Source organism: Ovis aries, chromosome 1 (genome assembly GCF_016772045.2).
Source record: "Ovis aries strain OAR_USU_Benz2616 breed Rambouillet chromosome 1, ARS-UI_Ramb_v3.0, whole genome shotgun sequence".
Taxonomy (NCBI): domain Eukaryota; kingdom Metazoa; phylum Chordata; class Mammalia; order Artiodactyla; family Bovidae; genus Ovis; species Ovis aries.
The window spans coordinates 58,671,742-58,687,972 of record NC_056054.1 but is presented as its reverse complement, the minus strand read 5'-3'; the positions used below and the strand labels follow the sequence as shown (position 1 = coordinate 58,687,972).

General features: G+C 34.3%; 1 protein-coding gene across 50 annotated transcripts in view; it reads right to left on the bottom strand.

Annotated features, from left to right (window-relative positions):
* ADGRL2 (adhesion G protein-coupled receptor L2) overlaps nt 1-16,231 on the bottom strand; it is a 314,635-nt gene that overhangs the window by 20,180 nt on the left and 278,224 nt on the right. For all 50 annotated transcript variants that reach the window (XM_060400389.1, XM_060400447.1, XM_060400359.1 and 47 more), the window contains 6 exons: nt 5,651-5,776; nt 5,182-5,387; nt 3,927-4,100; nt 2,793-3,002; nt 1,712-1,932; nt 330-396 (listed from right to left, as the gene is read on the bottom strand). In XM_060400389.1, the coding sequence (XP_060256372.1) occupies nt 330-396; nt 1,712-1,932; nt 2,793-3,002; nt 3,927-4,100; nt 5,182-5,387; nt 5,651-5,776 (1,004 nt within the window). The remainder of the gene's footprint in view (nt 1-329; nt 397-1,711; nt 1,933-2,792; nt 3,003-3,926; nt 4,101-5,181; nt 5,388-5,650; nt 5,777-16,231) is intronic.

Sequence of the window (16,231 nt, the reverse complement as noted above, 5' to 3'; positions counted from 1 at the left end):
AATCTTAACATGGCTTTTATATATACACTTACATATATACATATATTAGATTATGACATCACATTTCTGCAAACTAAATTACAAATGAGGATAAAAGTACTTCTTAAAAGAAAAAGGGTTTTCAGAAATAGTACTAATTAGCACATATATAAACTCTCAATAACTATATCATAGGTAAAACATACTACATTATTTTATTCTGTAAGCTAGACATGTTGATAAAATCTTTGCATGTATAGACAAATAAACAGTAAAACAAATTATCCCTACTTCCATTGTACAGCTAAAAAGGCAAGAATAAAAAGGAAAGCAAAGCAGAGTCTGCTTACCAGAATAATGAAGGTAACAGGTCCAATGAAACTCCATATAAAATAGTTATCAACATGAAGCCAGCAACTATTATGAGAAGAAAAGAACATTAAGTGGATCCTCAAATCACAAGTAAGACAGAATTTTAAATATCTAATAAGCAAAACTATCTTTAGAGTTGCCTTTGAAAATTAATTTATCATGGACAAGAACAATTTTAATAATTGAGTTGGCTCTGACTTAAAGAGTAGTAATTATTTACCTCAAACTACTGTTCTTCATTTCAGGTTTTAAATTTGATAAAGACATACATAATTGTGTTGGGAAAACAATAACTCCCACCCCAATCCTGAAATGTTAAAACCTCTAATTTTACTAAGAAAAACTTGGAACTCAGCATTCCAAATTGTCTCATTGTTCTAAAGTTCTTATCTTCAAAATTTGCCTTTCGGATCTACATCTGAGCTAAAATGTTTCACCCTATGGCACACAAAGGATAAAAAAATAATAATAAGTGTTCAGATGTAATGTGTGTTGTAAAACAGTATATCACAAATATAACACCTCAATTGGGAATGGATGAATACTAGGGGAAAAAAAGTCCAAGCACAGAATTCATACATCATTAGAGTAAATGATGCATAAACTTATTAAGACAGATTTTACTTAGTAGTTCATTCTTCATATAACATTGAATCCCCAACGAATTTCTTTTGTCTTTCATCATCTGTGTAGTCAAAAAGCTTTTTTTAGTCCAAAGAATCCTTATATAACTAATTTTATCAAAGGAAAATATAAACAGAATTGGAAGGCAAATTCATGCCTCTAGCAAACAAAATCCTTAGAAACATGGCTGTGTCTACCTTCTGTCACTTTCCATAAATATCTATATTTTTTTTATAAATGAATGACAGTCACTTATTTTAATCCTTTCAAACTGCCTGATAAAATATTATCAAAGTAAAACATATGGGATGGAATGTGGTACTGTCACAATTCAAAACGAGAGTTAGCTAGAGGGTCGGCTGCACAAAGAGAGCTAATGAAGCATTAGCTTAAAAACTGAGTAGTTAAACCTGTCAGATGCTTTAAGTTCACAAGAATTTTTTGCTTAATATCTTTCTAAGGCTAAAAAGTTATTTACTTTTTCAATTTGTTTCAGGTCAATCTTTTGTGTTAAAAAGAAAGTCCATAATTTAGAATCTGCCTCACCAGAGTACAAATCCTCTGAACCTAGAAAATTACAAAAGACTTGATTGTAATTTGTGCACGGCATGCCCATTCTCTTACCAATAAAGCTTTCAGATGCTATTTTAGTCTGTCAGGGACCCTCACTGACAGCTAACAGGCTTTAAAAAAATTATTCACTTGAAAAACACTCAGGTCACTTGCAATTACTTACGCTTTTTCTGTTCCATAGCTCTTATAGTCAATTGCAGCTGAAACTCCAACCACTGTGGCAGGAAACAAGTAACCAGCAACATAGTAGTATTTCTTTCTTGAATATTCACTTTCAAAGACTTCAACTAACATTAGATAGAGCTGTACACCTTCTAGACACATCCAAGCAAAAGCAGCCAAAAAGAAAAAGTGTAATAGTCCTGCAAATATTGGGCATGCAATCTGTAAAGAAGCAAAAAGCCAAAAGGGAACATGTGAATATAAATAGCCCACTCCAAAACTATACAGTTTTCACTGATAGTGTCTTTAAGATACATTATTAAATGACTGCTTTTTAAAGAACTTTTAATAAGTGAAAATACTGCTAAATATGACTCAATGCTTATGAAGTGTAATGCTAGGTGTGCTAAAAATATCATCACTATAAGACATTTATATTTTTAGTAAAACTAAACGCAAATAAGAAAACATTAATTTCTCTTCTAGAATTACATATTTTAAAATCTGAATATTCTATTTGTAGATAATATGTTTTAAAAATCTTTAGAAAAATTGTTTCCAAAAACATGTTCTATCTTTTTCTATTACAGAATTTTAAAAATTTTGCTTTAATGGTAAATATACTAGCTCTAATTAGTTAACATCATTTTCCTGTCATATGTGGAGCATTCTCAAATTCATTCTATAGTGTAAAGCATTAACTAAGTTATCTTTCTTACACTGAGACCTCATGATAAAGAATAAATTGCTCAGATTATGAGGAAATAATCACTGGTCAGAATGACTAAACAAAATGAAAATTTAATATTATCTTTTCATTTTAGTGTCCCCAGCATTCTTCTACTCAAATTACATGTTTTATTAGAACCCAGAAAAATGCAACTGTACCTTAATATAAGAAATGAATTAACCCACACTATTTCTTAATGATTGGGTTGTCTTTTATTACAAATTATCCTTTAGTATTACCATGTCAACTATATTAAGTTATAAGGTCAAATATTAATAGCAGCATATGTGGATAACTTCTTATAATAATAATTTTCAGAGATCCAAGGTCAACAAATGGAAGAGGTACTTACCATGTATTTTGTCTTATCAATGCCTATTAGGAAAATAAATTCAGCAATAAAAAGGTTGATACAAAGGTTCTTGTGAATGGTATTACGGTCACTCTGTAGACCACGGAAAAAGCAGAAAGTGAAGATGCAGATAGCCAGACAAACAAGGGAAATGACAATTCCCACCCAGGTGATGACTGTAAGGAGTAATTCGTGAACTCCATCTTTGTACTGAAAATAAAAAAAATAAATATGAGGGACTTCAGTATTCCTATGTTACATTAAATAAATATAAAAGTTACACATGTGAGAGTTCATCTTTTAAATCTAAACTCTGAATATTCATATGTGTTCAAATGGGGCTCAATGCTAAAACAAATTTTTTTCCATCATGTAATAGTTCAATATTATCTTATTGATTTTTATATTCAAAGAATGATCTATGAAAGTAGAAGATTCTACTTAGAAAATGACCAAAATTATTACTTACATAAACACAGAAAACATTTTATAATAAAGACTACTTATTTAAAAATAATTGGCATTTTACTGAATTTCCAGACTAACAACTCAAATTTTAAATTTTAATTTTCTCCTTGAGATTTTATATACCAAGAGTTAAGTACACAGTAGATCTGAGAGTTTTCATGCTGTAGTTCTTAAAATATTTTTATCTTCTGGCTATTGTTCTCTTAATCAGAAGAAGAAATGAATTCTAAAATACCCCAGAAATCTTTCTGATCTTTTGAAATCTGCAGTCTTACAGAGTGTGCAAAGTGCTTGGCAACTTACAGAAAAGTTTTGAAATGAGATTCAAACATTTAAGATGGGGAGGGCATGTTACTATTTAGAACCCTCTGTCTCTTTTATATAATCTATTGTTGCTGTTAGCTTTTTAAATCCCTGATGCCTCTGCTTAACACCTGACCACAGGAGAAAAACTTAGAACAAGTCTATTCAGTACATGATTTTGAGAAGTAACAATACAGTGTCGAAACTGCCTAAAATATATGGACGGTGTAGAAACAATTAGAAATCCACATTACTTTGTTTGCTTTTTAGTTACGATAAGCACCCAAAGAAGGGACAATTACACAAGCTGTTTTGAATCTCTGAGGTTTTCCTCTGCTACTAATTAGAAGTGCAAATACTTACTGCAATTTCCCTGTGGGCCATGAGAATTGCAAAATTGGTTAGGTGGCTGCATGCACATGTCGTACGAGTTTTATTAGTGTCAACCAGCTTGCAGCCCTGGGTAGACCAATATCCCATCATAGTTCTCTCCGAGTAGTTCCAGAAGGAGCAGTTTGCATTGAAATAATTGTCAGGCTGGGAAATAAAATGACAAGATAAAATTAGGATTTTATACTCTAAGATGGCAATAGCAATTGTTTAATATGTGTAAAAGGTAATTTAGATTAAACTTTGCATGTTTCGGACTATAAAGTTTTTCATCAGCAAAATTGTAGACTATGTTATACAAGGCAGATACCTAACCTAAAAGGGGCTTTATAGTCCGAAACACTCTAAAGTATACTCTAAATTACCAAAGACCCATTTTACACAATCACAATTTCCATCTTCTGATTTTATATACTGATGGTAAACAGAATCATTTTTTCTTTTCTGACAAAAATTGCTCTGATAAATTCTATAAGGGCCAAGTGTTAAAAAATCCATCCTGTTTTCGGCCCCTTTTTGTTCTAAGGGACACAACAGAGATGACTCAAATCCTATAGTTAGTATGTCAAGGCACTAAAGAGAGTTAAGCAAACTACAGAAAATATGAGAAGAAAATAGCCACACAAATGTATTGTTCTTTGCCAATTTTGGAGATTTACATGGCTATCTATGCCCACTTATTCACTCTACTATAACTACAGCCAAATTCTGCAGACAATCTTCCAACACAGTGCAATTATTTAACTACTAACTTGCATTCTAAGGGATAGCAGAGGAATCACATCTCTTCAATTCTATATTGTTAAAAACACAATGCTTGATAATGATTCTGTTAATATGATCAGTAAAACAAACCAAAAAGATCTGCCACAAGAAAAAGGCAGAGTCCTAGAACTCTGTTATCATGCTGGTAAGGTAAGAGTTAATTTTCATTCTAAAACAAATTACAGGCATTTACATTTTCCTGTTGATTACTGAATTAGCTTTCATTAAGAATACACTTAAATTCTAATAATCACTGAACCAGGCTCATTTAATTTTATGTTCGCAGACTTAAATAAACTTGTGTCTCTGACCTGTCCAACATTTGAAATTCAAATAGATAGTCTTTTCTTTCCTCTCTGCCACTTCTCCATTCCCCTTGTTTCAATCCACAGCATGTCAGTTTTGCTTTCCTTCCTCACTGGTTTTATAACCTTCCACTACTTCATTAGCATACATAACTTACATCAATGTGTGGTAGGGTAAAAAGCACAGGATCTGTCAAGTATACTCGGCTGGATTCTTTATTGATTGAAACTGAAATGACGTGAGAATTCACTGCAATGGTGCTATTTCGACCAATAAAGTCAGCACCCAGTTTTATGGTTGCGTTTTCGGTACTAAGGAACTGTCCCAGACTCCGGTAAATGATGAACACCAACTTTGCAAGACCTAGGAAGGTAAAAACAGTCATATGTCTTTAAAGAAAATATGCTTATGAATAAGATAAGACACAGTAATAACAAAATGAAATCCTTATGAAATCTTTATTCAGATTAAGTTTACTGGGAAAGAGTAGATGTTATTTTAAATCTGCTTTTAAATGTTAAGCCGTATTTGTTATGTTAAGAGTCAAATACTCAGCACTTTAGAATTAACAGGTTTAACTGAACAAAAAAACCTATCAATTTTTAAAAACCTTTGCTTCATCTTACCATTCCTGCTGTTCTGTTTAACAGTATTTGCAGAGAGTTGGATTGAGCTGCCTGCTCCTTTGATGCCAAGAGGAAATTTAAAGTCTTGGACCTGTCCTTCTGTACTGAGTACTGCAACTTCCAGAACTGGATGAGGTAAAAGATAAAGGAGGGGAACAAAAGGGCATTCTTTATATTCACCGACAAAAAGGCAAACTGCACAGAAACCATTATTCTCCTTGTTTACTATTCTAAAAACTTTAGTGTTCAATTACAACAAAATTATGAACTAATAACTAAATTATTCTAAGAGGTCTTAAACTTTACTACTTTAAAAATTTTGGTGCAATCGTTTTAAAATTTTCATTAGAGTGTTACATATCCTGTGTTAACTAATTCTAGTCTTTTGGCCTATGAATGTGAAGTGTCTAATTTATAGCACACAACTATCAAAATTTCGATTACAGCAGTGAAATTAAAAGACGCTTACTCCTTGGAAGGAAAGTTAGCTAGACAGCATATTAAAAAGCAGAGACATTACTTTGTCAACAAAGGTCCGTCTAGTCAAGGCTATGGTTTTTCCAGTGGTCATGTATGGATGTGAGAGTTGGACTATAAAGAAAGCTGAGCACCAAAGAATTGATGCTTTTGAACTGTGGTGTTGGAGAAGACTCTTGAGAGTCCCTTCGTTTGCAAGGAGATCCACCCAGTCCATCCTAAAGGAGATCAGTCCTGAGTATTCACTGGAAGGACTGATGTTGAGGCTGAAACTCCAATACTTTGGGCACCTGATGCGAAGAGCAGACTCTTTGGAAAAGACTCTGATGCTGTGAAGGACTGAGGCCAGGAGGAGAAGGGGACGACAAAGGATGAGATGGTTGGATGGCATCATCAACTTGATGGATATGAGTCTGAGTGAACTCTGGGAGGTGGTGATGGACAGGGAGGCCTGGTGTGCTGCAGTTCATGAGGTCGCAAAGAGTCAGACACAACTGTGCAACTAACTGAACTAAACTGAACTGACCAAAGTTTCACTGAAGTCATGTTAAACAAAAATATTTCAAAATTATTTTTTGATTCTATGTTAAAGTAATTTTCAATGGCCAATACTTGTTAATGGTAAAACACACTATGAAGTATAAAATTTGAATACTTCTACTGCATGTATCTATTTCTATGTATTGCTACATAATGTATTTCAATACATAAAGATTACATAGGTCAATTTTGCAGTAATAAGTTTTCGATAATTTCTAAAAGTAGTTGCCCAGCATAGCATTATTTATGAGAAAACGTCTATGTCTGGCATTATGTTCAAACTTCCCATTGATTCTCACTAGTACTGATCAATTTTTACATACTCAAGTTGGGCAATCTGGTCTGCCACTTGTTTGGGTAAAAAATATTTTACTGGGACACAGCCTCGATTATCTATTACAATATTGTCTAAGGCAGTTAAGTATTTGCAGCTTAGGCCACATGGCCTGCAAAGCTTAAAATGTGTACTCCTTGGATTTTTATAGAAAATTTTGCAAACCATTGCAGTATAATCCAAAGTTCAAAAATTCTAATGAGGCAGGAACATTAGGAAACAGGAAATGAAGTCAAGTCAATAAAAAAAACATTAAGAACATTTATATGATCAGCAAGACTCTGTTTAAAAAATACTACTCAATTCTGTTTAAAAAATAATATAGTAATATTCTCAACAAAAATGTTGTCTACTATAATTCCAATAAAGATTATAATATTTTATATCAGCATACATTTATTAAAAAAGAATGAAAAAATAGTTTCTACTAAGCTATTTCATATTAATAATTAGAATGTGCCATTTACTGATGAAATGAGAGAAACTGGATGGAAAAATTTTCATTTCAGATATTTGCATTTTTAAAAGTAACACATAATTCAATAAATACAGTCCACATACTTTTCTCTAAATTTTACCCTCTCTGATGGCATATATCCTTGAATAGCTACTCCTGTATTTAGATAACATGTATATATATGCTTGTATGTGCATACACATGCACATACACACAGAGTCAATGTGTGTATGAATGTGAGTAATGAATTCACTCTTTGCCTTTTAGGAAAACAAACTCATACCATTATAGAGTAACTCTTGGATGCTATTTTTTTTAAATCTTTCTCAACTTTCTTTTGTAAAATACTTACAGATGCAACTATAAATATGAAATCATAACATTACAGAGATTTTTATAAGCTATGAGGCCACATGTCAAGCACCTGAAATATAAGTTTATAATGACAGACCTATAACTCTTAGAATTCTACCTGCTGTAGAAGCTAGTTGAGATACTTTGCTTAGAAAGATTAAGCAGGTGGGTATCTAGGTGATCACTTCCATGTGCGTGGGTAATGATTTGAAGGAGACAAGATGAATGATAAAAAAATACATCGAAAATATACCTCCCTCTTCTTCACACTGAAAGGGGTTCTCAATTATTAATTATTCTTAAAACAAGACAAGACAGAGTAGAAGGAAATCTTTTAAGCTTTCATGAAGTATCCCAAATATATATGAACAAAGAGTTAATTTCATTTAACATATAATAATGCTTAAAATAATGTTGATAGTAAAAATAATTTGTTTGAATTTTCAAAAACAGGATCATTACGATAAATCTTAGTAGAGATGAAATAATCAACTTTATACTACAAATAAAGATAGACAAAGGGAAAATTTCCTAGAAACAAAACTGACTAAAACAAAAATTCAACAGTTTATGATCACTTAAGAAAATGAACTCATGGTTAAATATATACTGAATCTTTAACAAATTGATCCAGTAAGTGTTAAAAAAAATGTTTTTCAACTCATTTCATAAGATATATATAATCTTGATGCATAAAACAGTAAAAAATTATAGAATATTCTCACTTATTTAAAGTATGTAAAATATTTAATTATATATACATGTTGGTGCTGCTGCTGCTAAGTCGCTTCAGTCATGTCCAACTCTGTGCGACCCCATAGACGGCAGCCCACCTGGCTCCTCTGTCCCTGGGATTCTTCAGGCAAGAACACTGGAGTGGGTTGCCATTTCCTTCTCCAATGCATGAAAATGAAAAGTCAAAGTGAAGTCGCTCGGTTGTGCCCAACTCTTAGTGACCCCATGGACTACAGCCTACCAGGCTCCTCTGTCCATGGGATTTTCCCGGCAAGAGTACTGGAGTGGGGTGCCATTGCCTTCTCCGATATATACATGTTAAGTATATCCTAAACAAATGAAGTTTAACTGAAAAAGGCATACATAAATTAATGCATTACTGCTAAGTCACTTCAGCCGCATTAGAAAACACATTAATGTCTCTAGCCAAATTAAGAAACAAGAAAAATATTAAGAGAAAGAATTCAACAAATTTCAACATTCATGTAGTATAAAAAATCTTTATAAACAAGAAGGATAAAACAAAAATTCCTTGCCCAGATAAAGGCTTAATGATCAGTTAAGGGTTAGTATCCAAACCTATAGAAAAAAATGATGAAAAACTAGAAGCATATTTTTAAAAGTCAGGTTGATCCCTATCACTAAGTTTTATTTAACACTGTATAAAAGACCTAGCTAAGACAGTAATTCAAGAATAACAAAAACGTACAAAGACTAGGAGGAAAAAGCAATTTGTTAATCATTTATAGAAAATATAGTCAACTACATAGTAATGTGAGGAAGACTATACCATCACAAGGAACATAATTTAGCAAGCTGCAATCAGCAAAATCAACTGTATACTAATAAACAATCAGAATATATAACTTTTTAAAATACTATTTACAATAGAAATAGTGTACATTTCCTAGAAATAAGCCTAGATGTCCCAAGACATTTCTGGGAGAAATATGTAACTTTCCTAGGAAACCTAGCAACAGATGGAGAATTCTATCATTCTCCAATCTGGGAGAACTCAACAGATAAATCTGTGACACTTCTTTCAAAGTCTATCTACAAACTCAGTATAATTCTAATAAAAACTCCAACAGAAATTTTTATAGTATGTGGAACTTGACAGGCTGATTTTAAAATACACATGGAAGAAACATGCCAAAAAGCAGCTAAGAGGAATTCGATTCCTCAAGGAGCAGGGTTGAAAGAACTCACCAGATATTAATATTACTAAAAAAAAAAAGCAACAATGTAAAACAGACACTCCCAACATGTACAGAAACTTGATATATGACAGAGATATCTTGACAAACCATTGGGTAAAGGAATGAATTATGTTTTGGAAGTGCTGAAACAACTGATTATCCATATGGAAAAAAACTAAAATTAGTTCCCTCACTAATATCATAAATAAAATAAATTTCAGGTTGGATTAAAAATATAAATGCAAAAAGGCAAAGCTTTTTCATTTCTAAATAAAGTATAAAATCTTTATCACTACAAAGCAGAGAAAACTTTCTTGGTCAAGGGACCGAAAGAAAAAACACACTGTATTTTTAAGTAAGATTTCAAAAGTATCAATCTTAAAAGAAGAGACTCATAATTTGATTTTATTATTCTGTAAAACAAAATATTAATATACAAAGTAAAAAGAGAAGAAACAGAATAAATATTTGCAAACTATGTAATCTTCAAAGAATTAGTTTCCAGAATGTTCCAGAATGTATTAGCTACAGAGAAAGAGATGAACAGGAAAAAATGTGGATAACATATTCACAAGAGAGAAAATTAAAATACTCAATAAATGCATTAAATAATCAGGGAACTGCAAATTAAAATATGCGATCAATTCAGGTCTATTAGAATGACAAAATTTATATCAATAATAGAACTTTGGCAAAGAGAGTGATAGGGAACAGTGGTGATATTACTGGTGAGAGTGTAAAATTGGTAAAGCAGTAGAAAGCAATTTGGCAGTGTTTAGTAAAGTTAAACATGGGCATGATCTATCACTCCAAAACTATTTCCAGGTTTGTGTGTGTGCCTGTGTGTGTGTGTGCCTGTGTGTGTGTGTGCATATGTGTCTACAAAGGTATAAAGGATGAGTAAGAGACATAAAAAAACCTTCCTCTCAGTTTTTCTAATATCATCAATAAAGCATAAGCTACTAAAATATCTATCACAGGCATAGTTAAATAGCTGTGCATTCTTAGGACAAATGAATGAACAAGAGATGAACATATCAATGGGCATAAATATGAAAAATGTACAGTTATATTTATAGTGTGAAATCATTCATGTTAAAACATGAAAGTGAAGTGAAAGTCACTCAGTTGTGCCTGACTCTGCAACCCCTTGGCATTCTCCAGGCCAGAATACTGGAGTGGGTAGCCTTTCCCTTCTCCAGGTGATCTTCCAATTCAGGAATTAAACCAAGGTCTCCTGCATTACAGGTGGATTCTTTACCAACGGAGCTATCAGGGAAGCCCTAAAATATGAAAGGTAGTTGCTAAACTACCTTTAACACATACCTGTAGAGCAAAAGTAAATAAATAAAAACTTACTAATGCTTACAAGTAAAGTAAGAATGATGGCTACCCCCTTCTTAATCTGATCCGGAAGGAGGGGCCCAGAGGATTTCTAGATTATATATACCTATTTCTTTCCTCCAAACTTGAAGTAAATATGGTGAAATGCTATGATGTGGCTCAGTGGATGACTGGTACACAGATGTTTATGATTTTCTCTATACTCTTGTATACTTCGAACAATATATGCTTTGTTCAACATATTTCCCAAAAGTGAATATACTTGATCCACAGGAGAACCACCTGGAGCCTCACTCATAGCCAGTGCTGTTGATGGGATTTTAATATAGTTATCTCTCCTTATGTTTGTCAAATTCATTTCTGCATAGTGGCTGCAGTGAGTGGAAAGGGGAAGAAAAATAAGAGAGTGTATAGGAAAAACTAGGACCTCTGGCAGCCGACCAGCATTGTACCATGTTCTACTAGCTTGAGTCCCAGGGTAAAAACAACCAGAGTAGATGGTACAGAGCAGAGCAAAGTCGAGACTCAGGTGACATGGAGTTAAGGAGTCATAAACTTTATTGTTTAGAGCTGCTGTGACTCTGGGGTTTTTGTTACCACAATATAACTAAGCTTAATCAAGTCGGCTACTAAGCACATTGGGAAAATAAACTATAGGGAATTCTATAATGCTGGAATAGGCTGATAATAACTAAACCACCTAATCAATCTTAAGATCATAAAGAAAGACACTCAAATATGTGTTTCTTTTCATAAGATGCAAAAGAAAATTATTGGGGGGGGCAGGTAGAGTGGAATTTAAATTGGAGGTTATTAGACGAGCCAAAGAACCTAGAAGGTAGAAGGAAAATTTTTTCTCTCCTGTACGAGCAATGCATCAGTCAGATGTAAATGAATTTGTGTACTGGTTAAACAAACTGCTGCTGCTGCTGCTGCTAAGTCACTTCAGTCATGTCTGATTCTGTGCGCTCCCATAGACGACAGCCCACCAGGCTCCCCTGTCCCTGGGATTCTCCAGGCAAGAACACTGGAGTGGGTGGCCATTTCCTTCTCCAATACATGAAAGTGAAAAGTGAAAGGGAAGTCACTTAGTTGTTTCCGACTCTTAGAGACTACATGGACTACAGCCTACCAGGCTCTGCCTCCCATGGGATTTTCCAGGTGAGAGTACTGGAATGGGGTGCCATTGCCTTCTCAGTAAACAAACTAGGTACTAACAAATTTCCAAAAATTAAATAATTGAAGTCTCCTTTTTATCATGTGAACTGATTTTTTTTTAAAAATTATTTAAAGTATGGCAATGGCTTGTGTTCTTTTTTCTTAAAGTCTAAGGTGAAGGTGAAGTCGCTCAGTCGTGTCCGACTCTTTGCAACCCCGTGGACTGTAACCTACTAAGCTTCTCCGTCCATGGGATTGTCCAGGCAAGAACACTAGAGTGGACTGCCATTTCCTTCTCCAGGGGATCTTCCCTTCCCAGGGACTGAACCCAGGTCTCCCGCATTGGAGGCAGTTGCTTTAACCTCTGAGCCACCAGGGAAGCCCTTAAAGTCTAAGATACATATTAAATAATTTATCGTAATAATGTAATGTTAGGGTTTGCTTTAACAATACAATGATGAGAGGAATAAGTGAAACCAGATTAGCTAGATGTTGTTGAAGCTGGGTAATGAGTACTTTTTATCAAAATTAAAAACTTTTCCTTCTCTCAGGATATCATTAAGAAAATAGAACAGAGCGTCACATACTAAGGGAAATCACTCAGAATATACATAGATTTGACAAAAGATTCACATCAGAAATATATAAACAATCCTAACAGTAAAGCATCTGCCTACAATGCTGGAGAACTGGGTTCGATCACTGGGTTGGGAAATCCCCTGGGGAAGGAAATGGCAACCCACTCCAGTACTCTCGCCTGGAAAATCTCATGGATGGAGGATCCTGGTAGGCTATAGTCCATGGGGTCACAAAGACTCATACACGACTGAACAACTTCACTTTCTTTCATTTTCACTTTCTATAATCCAATAATAAGACAAATAACTAAAATGGGCAAAATATATAAGCAGATACTTTACAAAAAGATATATGAATAGCCAAAAAGCACATGAAAAGTTGGAACAGTTTTCAGTAAAATATAACTTAGCAACCATACAAATGAAAAGTAAAACTAAAATGAGATTCCATTAAAAACCATTAAAATGGCTAAAATGAAAAAGACATTTGAAAACACAATTGTAAATGCTGGTGAGAATGTGAAGCAACTAAAACTCTAATTTTTGTTAGGAATATAAAAGGGTACAACCATTTGGGAAAATATGAACTTGACTAGTAATAGTCAAAAATTGAGAACAAACTAAATGTATGACCAACCAAGTGAGTAGATACAAAAATATGGTTGTCTCCTTAAAATGGAAATTCAGCAATAAGAATGATTTAATTACTGATGCTGGCACCAAAATAGATGAATCTCAATAACATTATACTGTATAAAAGAAGCAAGATCAAAAAGAGCATATAGTTTATGATTCCATTAACTGAAGGTCTAGAAAAAGCAAAATTATAGTGACATAAAGCAGATCAGTGGTTGCTTGGGGCTGGGAATATGCAAAAAAACTATCAAAGATTATAAAAGACCCTTTTGAGGTAGGTGAAATATTGACCAAGCAGTTGGTTAAACGGGTGTACATTGTCAACACTCATCAAAAAGTACACTTTAAAACAGTTGCTTTTATTGTATATAAAGTATACCTCAAAGCTGATTTTAAAAAGCTATACTCAGATATAATTATAACATAAAATTTTACCATTATATAAGGTCCTGTATAAGGGTAAAACATGTAATCAAGTGAAAATAGGGATTCAAGGAGAAACCACTAAGGAGGAAAATCAAATTGTCTTAATAAACAAAGATACTGTAGCCATACTCTAACTTTAGATAAGAACATAGAATGAAGACATAAAAGGATAATGGGATATTTTAGTCCTCATATCTGAAAAGAGAACTCCTCCTAGGAAAAAGTTGAATCTTGAGTGTCATTAAATTATGGACGATATTTTTCACAAAATTGTGAAATAAAAGATTGGAATATATAAAATGATCTTCATAGCATTAATTCTTGGGTAATCAATACATGAATACATTAAGATCAGGACCTTATTTTTTTGTATTGAGGTATAGCTGATTACCAATGTTGTGATGGTTTTGGGTAAGCAGAGAAGGGACTCAGCCATACACATACATGCATCTATTTCACCTAAATCAAATCCCTTATAACTATACAGCGGAAGTGAGAAATAGATTTAAGGAACTAGATCTGATAGACAGTGCCTGATGAACTATGGACGGAGGTTCATGACACTGTACAGGAGACAGGAATCAAGACCATTCCCAAGAAAAAGAAATGCAAAAAAAGCAAAATGGCTGTCTGAAGACACCTTACAAATAGCTGTGAAAAGAAGACAACTGAAAAGCAAAGGAAAAAGGAAAGATATACCCATTTGAATGGAGAGTTCCAAAGAATAGCAAGGAGAGATAAGAAAGCCTTCGTCAGCAATCAATGCAAAGAAATAGAGGAAAACAATAGAATGGGAAGGATTAGAGATCTCGTCAAGAAAATCAGATACCAAGGGAACATTTCATGCAAAGATGGGCTCAATAAAGGACAGAAATGGTAGGGACCTAACAGAAGCAGAAGAGGTGGCAAGAATACAAAGAAAAACTGTACAAAAAAGATCTTTACAACCCAAATAATCACAATGGTGTGATCACACACACTCACCTAAAGCCAGACATCCTGGAATGTGAAATCAAGTGGGCCTTAGGAAGCATCACTACCAACAAAGCTAGTGGAGGTGATGGAATTCCAGTTGAGCTATTTCAAATCCTAAAAGATGATGAGCTAAAAGTGCTGCACTCAATATGCCAGCAAATTTGGAAAACTCAGTAGTGACCACAGGACTGGAAAAGGTCAGGTTTCTTTCCAATCCCAAAGAGAAGCAATGCCAAAGAATGCTCAAACTACTGCACAATTGCACTCATCTCACACACTAGTAAAGTAATGCTCAAAATTCTGAAAGCCAGGCTTCAGCAATACGTGAACCATGAACTTCCTGATGTTCAAGCTGGTTTTAGAAAAGGCAGAGGAACCAGAGAGCAAATTGCCAACATCTGCTGGATCATTGAAAAATCAAGAGAGTTCCAGCAAAACATCTATTTCTGCTTTATTGACTACGCCAAAGCCTTGGACTGTGTGGATCATAATAAACTGTCGAAAATTCTGAAAGAGATGGACATACCAGACCACCTGACTTGCCTCTTGAGAAACCTGTATGCAGGTCAGGAAGCAACAGTTAGAACTGGACATGGAACAACAGACTGATTCCAAACAGGAAAAGGAGTACGTCAAGGCTGTATATTGTCACCCTGCTTATTTAACTTCTATCAGAGTATACCATGAGAAACACTGGGCTGGTAGAAGCACAAACTGGAATCAAGATTGCCAGGAGAAATTTCAATCACCTCAGATATGCTGATGACACCACCCTCATGGCAGAAAGTCAAGAGGAACTAAAAGCCTCTTGATGAAAGTGAAAGAGGAGAGTGAAAAAGTTGGCTTAAAGCTCAACATTCAGAAAACAAAGATCATGGCATCTGGTCCCACCACATCATGGGAAATAGATGAGGAAACAGTTTTGGGGGCTCCAAAAATCACTGCTGATGGTGATTGCAGCCATGAAATTAAAAGACGCTTACTCCTTGGAAGCAAAGTTATGACCAACCTAGATAGCATATTAAAAAGCAGAGACATTACTTTGCTGAGAAAGGTCCATCTAGTCAAGGCTATGGTTTTTCCAGTGGTCATGTATGGATGTGAGAGTTGGACTGTGAAGAAAGCTGAGTACTGAAGAATTGATGCTTTTGAAATGTGGTGTTGGAGAAGGCTCTTGAGAGTCCTTTGGACTGCAGGGAGATCCAACCAGTCCATTCTGAAGGAGATCAGCCCTGGGATTTCTTTGGAGGGAATGATGCTGAACCTAAAACTCCAGTACTTTGGCCACCTCATGGGAAGAGTTGACTCACTGGAAAAGACTCCGATGCTGGGAGGGATTGGGGGCAGGAGGAGAAGGGGACGACAGAG